General features: G+C 37.6%; 1 protein-coding gene across 1 annotated transcript; it reads left to right on the top strand.

Annotated features, from left to right (window-relative positions):
* On the top strand, positions 1 to 12,038 carry LOC129278489 (uncharacterized). The gene is made up of 2 exons (XM_054914636.2): positions 1 to 767; positions 8,752 to 12,038. The coding sequence occupies exons 1-2, from the start codon at positions 647 to 649 to the stop codon at positions 9,717 to 9,719; spliced, it is 1,089 nt and encodes a 362-aa protein (XP_054770611.2). The 5' UTR covers positions 1 to 646; the 3' UTR covers positions 9,720 to 12,038.
* Positions 12,039 to 12,643: the final 605 nt, after the last annotated feature.

Below are 12,643 nucleotides of genomic sequence, written 5' to 3'. Positions count from 1 at the left end.
AATTGAGTCCATTCACTTACATCACATGTGTGTGGTTGACATAAGGTAGTGCTTTTATCACGTTGTTTCTGGAGTTATGAGGAATTACTGGTAAAATATGGGAAGCAAAAAATACGACATGTGTTAAGAAACTCATTAGGCCTACCTATCAAATATAATATCTTAAACTTATAAGAAAGGAAAATGGTCTACGAAGCTGCCCTGTATATAGCTTTTTGCCAAATCTCGCCAGATGCAAGGCTGTCTGCTCCACGGACTACAATGGTGACTAGCAATGTTATCACTGATCAAGATATATTACCTTCAGTTTTAATTCCATCTTGTGGGAGAATGTATATACAATAATTTTATTGGATTTTGATGGTAATTCATTGACTGCAACTTATCTGTATCATCGTCACTCCATTCTCGAATGGTCAGCATCGCCGACACATCGTCGTCGCCATCATCATCATCCGGCACCGCCTTTGCCGCCATAGCAGTAATTGTCGTCATCATCATCCCCATCGTCATCACCGTCAAATTTCGATAGACGAATGAGTGGTTTAGCCCCTTGACTTGTTTGCCTGCCTGTTGTAAGCATAAGAAACAGCATCTCTTTAAAAAATTGAATTCTGCCTCCCTTTCGACAACGCCAACGAATACGATGCCGAAGGTTGAATTATCAGTTTCTTCTCAGTTCTGCATCCTGCTGATCGTCCAGGTCCTCGTCTCAGTGGTCATCATCGGGACAATTACATACATGAGTCAATCAAAAATAACTCCAGGTAATGTCAGGTTCGATTTATATATGGAAAAAAAAGTGTTTGTGCTAAGTTTTGTGGTCTTAACTTATGCATTATTTCAGTGAAACAGTTATAATATGACATCACAATGAATGTGTAATTTAAAAAATGGTGATATAACGCCATGCCCCTCATCTTTTCTAATTCAATTATATAACTATATTGTCACATAAATGTGCAAAAAAACTTTTATAATAAGGGGCGGAATCGGGATATCTCAAGTGGTAAGGGGAAATTAACGTGGCCAAAAAAATCAACTGGAATAGATCGCAGCAAATTGCTTTTCAAATTTTTCACTTTTTTCCTCCACATTCTTTTCACCTTTTCATTTTCGAAAAGCAAAAGGGGATGTTCGGTAGCCTCTCCTCACAAGTCATGTACCGCTTAATATGCGTGTAATGAAACAATTGAAATAAATGAAGCTCATAAATTCTCAAAAGGATTGTTTAAAATTATCAATATTGTTGGTGAATGTGCGTTCAACTCCCTAAAAAACATGGAAATGCTCAGTTCACAAAATTATTGGTTAGAATCATCAAAATTTGGGGTTAATTTTTGATCGAACACAATCATATTCACCAACAGATAAGTTATTTTACAATTATGCGCATATTTATAATGAGGAATGAATCCTATTTCATAATCCAGGAGTTGGAAATTGCAATTCAACTCAAAAAAATAATGAAAGTGGACATGGCCATGGGAAGCGGGGGTGCTGGGGGTGCTACGTGTATTATTCTCCATTGGCAACACCCCCTGAATTTCTAGTAGGTGTGAGAAATTGATAAATGTAACACAAAAATGCCCCCTTTTTTGTTTGTCAAATTTCTCGGGACCAAAATGAATTTCATTTTTTAGTGATTTTTTTCTTCTTTTGCTTGTCAAATTTACATCAGCACCCCAGTTAAAATATCGTTCCCAGGGCCCCGCCCAATCCCCGTGTATCCCCCCCGATCTATATTCGTATAATATAGGGAGGGCCATTGGGAAGGGCACAACATTACCATAGGCACCATCAGCTCATGATAGATTCTGAGCTCAAGAACCAGTGACTAAATAGATAATTCTTTATTCGGATCGAATATTTTCACAGAATGTTCTCGATGGCAAAATGCTAGTCCAGGGGCCTGTTGCAGAAAGAGTTGCGTTAAAAAAACATCTAAAAATCATTTGCAAGTCACTAACCACCGTGTATCCCATTGGTTTAAAGTCAAGTTTTTATAAGTTACGTTTGATTGCAAGTCTTTCTGCAACGGGCTTCAGATACCAAAGGGGTGACATGCCTCGACACTTCCACCAATGAGGAGGAAGGAGCGAGGTTGGTATGTGAGGTAAGGGCCACGCCCTTGTCGTCTGCCCATATCTTCTCTGTGTTCTCACTGGTTTAATGTGCTTTAACAATCTTTCCATTTTCAAGTTTTTTGTGTTTTTATTTTTCGATGGGGGGGGGGGGGTAGCATTTCCTTTCTATCCCTGCATGAAGTCACGCTACCCGTCTGAATCAATCGGTGCCATGAGAATCATACTCCCTCAGGTTTAATATGCACCATGGAGTTTGAACCTGAAACTAAATAGGCTGGCCTAGTGTTGAAATATCAAATGGAAAGTATTATAATACTTCGCTCATTTTTTATGAAAAATAATTTCGATATTTTTTTAATGTCATATTGCTTTTTAATTCAGCTCCGACATCGAATCGATCATTACCAGTAATAAGGTGGAACAGTCCGATAATTTACAATACCGCTGAAAAAACAAACTTTTAGTAAATCTTAATCATTGTAGTATTTCCTTTGCGAGATTTATGACATGTTCCTTAATCTCCTTTTCCAATCTCTTGGCGTAATGACATGTAATATTTCCCCCACCATTGTAATGATTACTATTTTCTTTATCCGCCATTTATAATGATTTCAACAGGCTTATGAAAGAATATGAGTCCAATAAAACGTTACAAAAGAAAACATGATAAATGTTAAAAAGTATTTAAATTGTATTACTCGACAAATTTTTCTTCGAAACGTATGTTCTCATAATGTGAAGAGCCCTCAACTCCCTGACTCAATAACTCACTCTTGGCCCAGAACTTTCAGTAGAAATAAAAAATTGAATCTTGTATCACTTTCCACAATACTAGAAGAAAATGGATCTGAGAAAAGGAGAAGACTCCTCCTTTCTCAAACATAATGCAAATGCTATGTCAACTCTATCAACAGTCACTTGGGAAAACAAGAAAGGAAGCTTAGGCTTTTGTTGTAAGGCAAACAGCAAATATGGGATTGTCGATACGGAATATAAAGAGGGCGCGAACACGTAAGAAGGATCACCCCATTCAACCGTCTTTAGAGTTGATAATCTTTTTTTCCTTGCTAGATTCTCGAGGAAAAAATGTCGACCCATTTTAATGCCATCATATCCATTGTCGACCGTGTTATATTTCCTCATGGAGAACCCATTTTTTTATTATGTATTTTTTTTGCCCGGGTCTTCAAAATGAAGTAAAAGTCGTATGCTTAAAGTAGAACTATATTGAAAATCGCAAAAATGGAGAATCATATATCAAATTAAAGGAGAAAATAAGGAGAACACGATGGTGTAAATCATTTATCATGGAGACCGATGGAACTCAGTTAATTGATAGTTTAAAGTTCTCTCTCTGAATGCTTTAAACACGCAGAATTACGTCCGCGAAATTGGGGATTTTTTTATGACGTCACTTTCTGTACGAGAGGCGTGATTGGCTCTCCAACGTGAAGCTCCACTTGCATGCAAAACCTGTTGCGAGGGTACGTTTTCTCCACATTGTCACTGAATACTTCGATCTCGAAATGAAAGAAAACCCAGAATTTTATCTAGATTTGGATTTTCAAATTGATGATTATGAAGATGAAGAGAATGATGATGAAGTTTCTAGCTCTAGAAAAACAAAGTGACGTGGATAGAGGTATACATTAGGGGAATTACGCCGGTGATTATGAGTCGGACAATTCAACTTGCATGCCGATTCGCTACCAACACATGCAGCTGATAGCTGCACCGCTGGTCAAATCCATGAAAATGAATTCCATCACGACCACATCCAGACAGAGTCTCTTTCCTCTATCAACAACATAATGAGAATGAAAATAATGATATAATTGTACTTACAAACAAGTTAATATATCCGAACCTAGGCTGAAGGTAAATCAACTCAAGGAATAACAGCAGACGATATGCACCGACGATGAATTTCACGTGGCTGGGAGATTGTCACTCGTTCTGTTAGATAAAATTTCTATCTCATTATTTTGACTAAATTACGAAACTCGGAGAATTAGTATTCTACATAAAAATTAAGTAACACCTGGTACTATTTTTTGAATTACGATAAAACCTTTTTGAAGCAAAGAAAATGAGGTAAATTAAAATTAGATATAAAAGATCAGCCGCCTAGCTCGCATTCGATTGTAAACAATCAGCAAGGCGAGCACATAGAGTTGGATAAAGCTACGCTCCAACTCTATGGGCGAGCAAGCCACTGAACTGAAAATAGACGGGTCAATATATGGTTTGACCCGGAACAAATTGCAACAAATGATTTTTCAGCTGTATTTTGTACTATTTGACCTCAGGAATAACATACTAAAAATCTACCAAAATCCGCATCCGGGAAAGTGGTTATTTTCAAGATGGCGTCCAAGATGGCCGCAATTCACTAATAATGGATATAACTCACTCATTATCCACCCTAGAATCCTATTTGGGTTCATATTCCATGGTCCAATGGGTAAAATAATTTATTTATACAAGTTAGAGTGAATATTAGCACTCCAGGGTACCAGGAAAATCCAAGATGGCGCCCAAAATGGCTGCCGTAATCTAAAAAATCTTCAATTCATCTATCACTTAAGTGGCTTTAATTTGGTTTCCATTCGATTGTTTTAATGATGAAGTAGAACGTCGGGACAAGTTACAAGGACAGCCAGTGGTCTGGTGTGTCCAAAAATACAAGATGGCTTCAAAAAATTGAGTTTAAAATGGCTGTTAATCCTTAAAATGGACATAGCTCATATCAAATCCACCTGAGAGATGTGATTTTGGTGTCTAGTCCATGGTTTCAATGGTCAAATAATACATTGAGACAAGTTACAAGGACAGTCAGTGGTCCGGTATGTTCAAAAATCCAAGATGGCTTCAAAAAATGGAGTAAAAAAATGCTGTTGCTACTTAAAAAAAAACCAACATAGTTTGTTCAATATCCGCGGGAATATGATTTTTTGTCTCTATACCATGGTTAAATGTGTCAAATAATAAATTGGGATAAATTACAAGGACGATTGGTGGTCAAGTATGTCCAAAAGTCCACGGTGGCTTAAAAAATAGTATCAATTAGCCGCGATGGTATTTAAAAATGGACATAGTTCATGTTTTATTCGTCAAGGGCATATTATTTTTTTGCCTATATCATGGTTTCAAAAGCAGAAAATTAGTTACAAGGACAGTCAGTGGTCCAGTATGTCGAACATCTAAGAAAGCTTCCAAAAATCGGAGTCTAAAATGACTGCTGTTACTTTAAAAATGGACATAGTTCATTTAAAATCCACCTAGGAGATATGATTTCGGTGTCCACACTATGGTTTCATGGTTAAAGTAATACGTTTGGACTGGTTACATTGATATGCAGTTGTTCAATTCGCCTTAAACACAAGAGGGTTTTTAAAAAAGGAATTTAAAACGATTCATATCATTCAATAGTGGTCAGAGTTCTACAATATTCATCTGCAAGAAATAATGTTGGTGTCCAAATTGTGGTATGAAGGGTCAAATAATACATTCGGACAAGTAACAAGGACGGTTAGTACTCCATTTTGTCAAAGAATCCATGATGGATTCTAAAATTTCATCAAAATGGGTGCTGTTACCAACTCATGAAACAATATGATTACTTGTCCCCATGCATTTAAGTGTAGGCACCAAGATTATTTCTAACAGGTATATATTTTATGTAACAGTAGTCACTTTAGAACCCATTTTTAAGCCAACTTGGATTTTAAGGCAAAATGGATAGCTGCATATCATGTTAACCAGTCCCGAAGTATTGTTTGGCCCTTGAAACCCTAGTGTAGACACCAAAATAATATCCTCAAGGTGTATTCATAATGTTCTACATCCACTTTTAAGTAACAGCAGTCATTTAAGACCCCATTCTTAAAGCCATCTGTGATTTTTGGACATACCTGACACCTGACTGTCCTTTCAATTTAACCCAATGTATTACTTGACCCTGTCAACTCTAGTATAGACAGCAAAATCATACCTCCAAGGTGTATTTATAATAAACTATGCATACTTTTAAGTAGCAACAGTCAATTTACACCCCAATTTTTTGAAGTAATCTTGGATTTTTTTTAACATACAGACAACTGACTGGTCTTGTAACTTACCCTAGTGTATTACTTGACCCTTTTAAACCATGCTTTTAACACATCAGACATTTTTTACTCCATTTTTGGAAGCCATCTTGTAATTTTGGACATACTAGACCACTGACTGCCATTGTCTTGTCCTAATATATAATTTGACCATTGAAACCATAGTTAAGACACCGAAATCATATCTCACAGGCGGATTTAAATGAGCTATGCCACTTTTATGTATCAACAGCCATTTTAGAATCAAGTTTTGGAAGACATATTAGATTTTTGGTCATACCAGACCACTGACTGGCCTTAAAACCTGTCCTAATGTATTATTTTGGCCCTTAAACCAGTAGTTTAGACACCAAAATCGCATCTCCCATGCTGATATGAAATAAGCTATGTCCGCTTTAAGTAGCAGCAGTCAATTTAGAATCAATTTTTGGGAGCCAACTTAGATTTTTTGACCGACCAGGCCACTGACTGTCCTTATAACTTGCCCAAATGTATTAATTGATCCTTGAAACTAGTGGTTTAGACACCAAAATCACATTTCCAGGCCGATATGAAAGGAGCTTTGTCCGCTTTAAGTATCAGCAGCATATTCTCAGACCAATTTATGGACGACATCTTCGATTTTTGGACATACCAGACAACTGACTTTCCTTGTAACTTGTCCCAATGTATTATTTGAACCATTTAACCATGGTATATACACAAAAATCATATTTCTGGACATTGAGCAAACTATGGGTTTTTTTTAAGGAGCAACAGCAATTTTCGACTCCATTTTTGGAAGCCATCTTGGATTTTTGAACATACTGGACCACTGACTGTCCTTGTAACTTGTCCCAATGTCTTATTTGACCATTGAAATCATGGTCTAGACACCAAAATCATTATGTCCCAGGCGGATATGAAATGAACTATGTCCATTTTAATTATCAACAGCCATTTTAAACTCCATTTTTGGAAGCTATCTTGGATTTTTGGACACACCAGACCACTGGCTGTCCTTGTAACTTGTTTCAATGTACTATTTCACCCTCAAAACCATTGAATAAAAAAACAAATTTAGATGAATTGTGGATTTTCAGCCTACGGCAGCCATTTTGGGCGCCATCTTGGATTTGCCTGGTACACTGGAGGACTTATAATGCATTCTAGCCTAAATTAATTTTTGGACCCCCAGACCATGGAATATGAACCGAAATAGGATTCTAGGGTGGATAATGTGTCAGTTGTATCCATTTTCAGTGAATGGCGGCCATCTTGGACGCCATCTTAAAAATAACCACTTTCCCGGATGCGGATTTTGGTAGATTTTTAGTATGTGATTCCTGAGGTCAAATAGTACAAAATACCGTTGAAAAATCATTTGTTGCAATTTGTTCCGGGTAAGGCTATTTTTGGTCGTATATTGACCCGTCTAAAATACGAATTTTCAGTTCAGTGGAGCAAGCTGGCCATGTGCTTTTGATTGTTTGTCTACAATCGCATGCGGCTAAGTGGATGGTCCTTTATATCTTATTTCAATTTACCTCAATTTCTTTGCTTCAAAAATATTTTATCGTAATTCAAAAAATAGTACCAGGTGTTACTTAATTTTTATGTAGAATACTAATTCTCCGAGTTTCGTAATTTAGTCAAAAATAATGAGATATAAATTTTATCTTCCAGCCACGTGAAGTTCATCGTCGGTGCATATCGTCTGCTGCTATTCCTCGAGTTGATTTACCTTCAGCCTATAGGTTCGGATATATTCACTTATTTGTAAGTACAGTTATTTTATTATTTTCCTTCTCATTATGTTGTTGATAGAGGAAAGAGACTCTGTCTGGATGTGGTCATGCTGCATGGAATTCATTTTCATGGATTTGACCCGCGGTGCAGCTAGCAGCTGCATGCGTTGGTAGCGAATCGGCTTGCAAGTTGAATTGTCTTACTCATCATCACCGGCGTAATTCCCTTAATTTACCACCATCCACGTCACTGTGTTTTTCTAGATTTAGAAACTTTATCATCATTCTCTTCATCTTCATAATCATCAATTTGAAAATCCAAATCTAGATAAATTTCTGGGTTTTCTTTCATTTCATGATCGAAGTATTCAGTGTCAGTGTGGAGAAAACGTACCCTCGCAACAAGTTTTGCATGCAAGTGGAGCTTCACGTTGGAGAGCCAATCACGCCTCTCGTACAGACAGTGACGTCATCAAATTCGAGTCAATTCAGAGACCGATGCGAGGCATATTTCGGAGAGGCATTTTAGCGCTTTTTAATTGGCGATTTCCACCTTATGTATTATTTTCGTTATTTTTGAATGACCTAATGGTAATCCTCACATCATTACCTTTCCACTGATATATAATAAGGCCATATTCATAATCAATATATTTCTCCTTTAATGCATTATGCATGGACTTACTTAGTAGGTCCATGGTTAAATGCTTTGATGATGCTCTTCAACAATTTTGTCTCAGGGATCGTTGGTCCTTTGAACAGGTTTTTCTCTCCCACTCTTTCTCTCACTCACTCTCTCTAACGTTGTCTTCTTTACTTTACTGGCAGGTCCCTTCCAGTCGGACGATGGGAAAAATAGCCCGCCCTCTATAGGCAATTACCAACTTCTCATTCAGAACGCAGCTGGCCATGGTCGTAGCCAGACGCGTGTTCAAGATGGAAATGGCAATGCATTGGCAGGTCATAATCTTCAGAAGTTCAAAGACATCGTCGATTCTCAGATACAAAAACGACCAACCCTAGATAAGGCCGAGGCAACGATGAAAGTTGGTGCATCGCCTGTAGGCATACACAACAAGTTTGTGATACTTACATCAGTGAATGCAGAGTTTGTCGACATCGCTGAGAACTGGCTGGAGAGTCTCCGACGTCTGGGAATCCGCTACAACGTTACTGTGGTGGCAGAAGACAAGGACACCTACAAGTATTTCAGTATCAGAGCCAACAGGGAATTCCGAGTGCTTTATCAGAAGCAGTATGCCTTCAACTTCACCCGGCGCTACGGACCTGTCATGATGTACCAGGAACTGATTCGTCGCAGGACCGTGTACATCAGGACCTTGCTAGAGCAAGGTCATGACGTGTTGCTGGTGGATGTTGACACGGTCTGGATCAAGAACCCGCTCGATCTGATCCTTGGGGAGTACGCCCTCTACGACATGTGGCTTGCGGAAGGTTACGAAAACCACATGCCATGTCCGTGTTTCATGTACATGAAGTCAAACTCTGATGTTATTGCCATGGTTAAGGAATGGGTCAAGCGATTGGAAAATCAACGGGGAAGGACATTGGAGTCGGATCAGGTTGCTTTGACGAAAGTCCTGCCCCTCTTTCCGGATATTCCGATCAAAAGGATGAGCTTTGAAAAATTCCCGACTGGCAAGCACTACTTCGATAGGGCATGGCTCGCGCTTCACAAAAATGAGGTTTATGTTGCTCACGGGAATCATCTTGGGCGTCATGATGGAAAGAAAAAGAAGCTGAAAGAATTTGGCCTTTGGTTACTAAATTCTTGACACTGACTATGATATTCATTTTAAGATACTTTGTAAAAATTGGCGGTGCTACGGGGGGGGGGGGTAGGGTAGGTGACGATCGCCCTATGAAATCTTGAGTATTGAAAAAGGAGATGAGAATGTAAAGAAATGAAGAATCATTAGAGAAGATAGAAGAGAGTAACAAAGCGAGGTTTAGGTCGTTAGGAACCTGTTCGAAATCTTAGATCACTTCATAAGGATTTATATAACGTACCTGTTGTTAAGACAAAGTTTTATGGCGATTGGGGGTTTGCGCATGCAGCGCCGGAACTCTGGAATATTATCCCACACAATTAAGGCAAGTTGATACAATTGGACAATTTAAATCTGCATTGAAAACATATTTATTTAACTGAAAAGAATATTAACAAAGCATTGCCATTAGCTTTCCCTCATCTTTTCCTTTTCCTAAAGCGCATTGAGACTTTTGTAAGGTGTAATGCGCTATACAAAAGCTGTTCTATCATTATTATATTAGGTCATACTACTCTCTATTACCCCTGGAATTCAATTCAGAAAAAAATAATATAGGTCTTTGTCCTCTCCTATCAAAATATCCTGGCGCCACCTCTGGCTTTACAATTCGTTCTGAAAAAAAGAAGTAATTCTATCAATGAAAATAAATGTATAGGAATGTTTTCCCCATTTTCTTTCTTTTCATTTTTGAAAATAGGTCAACATTGTGTTTCTTAATCTCGATTATTTTATTTATAATAAAAAGAGTACCGAAGTGATGACGTCACAAAAAGATGTTTTAGCATTTCAGCGTTTTTGATACCATATTTTGGTAGATCATGATGAAAAAAACCCACTACCAAAATTTGGTGGGAATCGGTCCATGGGGGCCTTAGATATGACCTCATGTACACAGTACACATACTTAGCCCCAATGAAGTCAATGTATTGTTGGCCTGGTTCTAAATGTTAGGAACCAGGCAAATACAGTAATACATTGATTTTAACGGGGCTAATTATGTATTCATGAGGTCATATCTTGGTGACCCATAGACCGATTTTCACCAAATTTGGGTTGTGGGGATGTTTCATCATGCCCTACCAAAATATGGTATAAAAAACGCTGATATGCAAAAAGTGGAAATTGATGACATCACACATCGGTACTCTGTTGTTTCTGGCATCTTATTGGTAACTTTTGGAAACAAACTGCTTTCCGTTATCGTGGTTATTTTGAAGTATAAAAAAATGGATGTATGACACTGTTACCTGATTATTTATTATATTTAACTCAATATCAATGTATACGAATGATTTTTGTTTTGTTTTGAAGAATTTCTACAATCACGTTTCGAATGACCTACCTGTATTGTACTCAGGTTGAGGTACAAAAAATATATGACTTTTTGTAAGAATATTAAAGATTAGTTGAATGAGCTTCAGCATTGCGAGAGACAATGATGGATGAATAATTATACACTCTCAAAGCACTGAGTAAAATCTTACCCAATATTGGGTAGAAAGGGAACATGCATGTTTGCTGGGTTTTTTTTAAAACCCAATATTGGGTAGAAAGGGAACATGCATGTTTGCTGGGTATTTTTTTGTTACCCCATATTGGGCTATTTCAACGCAACATTGCGTAAAATTTACCCAACCAACGTGCTTGTTCTCATTTTACCCAGTGTTGGGTAAAACTTCTTTTTTAAGAGTGTAGAGAAGCACGTTATTAGACCCGAAACCAGGGCTCCGTCTTACAAATAGTTGAGTCGGAAATGAGGATTCCCGGATACCATCGGGATATATTTTTTAACCAACTTTTTTTGTATTGCCTGAAGTGTCTAGTTAATGAATCTTGATGATCCCTTTGCCAAACCGTGTCCCATGCATAGAGTCCCATGTATTTGAAAATTGGCAATTTTGGCGGCCATCTTGGATTTGTCATGAAAGTGATATTTTTAATTTTCACTAATTTTACAAATAACAATAAAACACAAATTACAGTTTTATGCAAATGAGGGAGTTGATAATTTTACCATTTATTTGGTATTTCATTATAAGAAATTCAAATTATTTCAAGTTTTCCAGATTTGACAGTCACGAAGCATCTTCATGATTAACAATAGGTTGAACCAATTGTAATCTCGCATATTCAAGGAGGAATAAAACCGTTTCACATTATAATGAGGAAAATTTGAGATATTTCATGAAATGAAATACAAAATAAACAGTTAGTGGGTGGTGCATGTCATCAGTCCCCGGTCTCATTTGCATACAAACCAGGATGAGCATATATTAATTGTTTTGTGAAATTAAGATAAATTCGAGAACTATCTTAACATCTAATTTTGATGATATCTTCTGTTATGCTTGTTTGATTGTCCTCTCTTTATTAAAACCAAACTATTGCTGAAAGTTGACTTGAGGAATAGGAGAGCTTAACGGGAAGTTATCCATTCGGTGTAAACATTGCCATACGCAGAAATGTTTACGGGAGGAGAAGGCGGATAAAAAAAAAGAAACTCGAAAGCGGCGGAGCGAAGCGACCTTGTTTGTCATTAGGGCGTTTTCGTGCATACTTTTGGTGGAGTTTGTGAAAACTTTCAGTAAAAGTATGTAAGTTTTCACAATTTCTGAGGGGGGGGGGGCTGCCCCTGCCCCCTCCGGCAGCATGCGGACACGTGTGTAAACTTTGATTGTAGCGTCGCTGTGACCGCCTGTAGACGCTGCTTATGTTTTTCTATTATTATCGTACAGTAATAATAAACAAGTATGAGGAAGTAATCTTTCATTTCAAGTGGCCAATTTTTATTCATTGCTTGGAAACAAGGATTGCAATATCACACGTTATCTGTTAACATTAAAACGGAAAAGATTGACATATTCAATATGTTCCCCCCTGTCACTTATAAGAACGTTTGACAGCCAAGTATTTTAAGGGGAAGTTC

Source organism: Lytechinus pictus, chromosome 16, assembly GCF_037042905.1.
Source record: "Lytechinus pictus isolate F3 Inbred chromosome 16, Lp3.0, whole genome shotgun sequence".
Classification (NCBI taxonomy): domain Eukaryota; kingdom Metazoa; phylum Echinodermata; class Echinoidea; order Temnopleuroida; family Toxopneustidae; genus Lytechinus; species Lytechinus pictus.
Note: the sequence above shows the minus strand (reverse complement) of the source record. Positions and strands in the feature narration are given on the sequence as shown.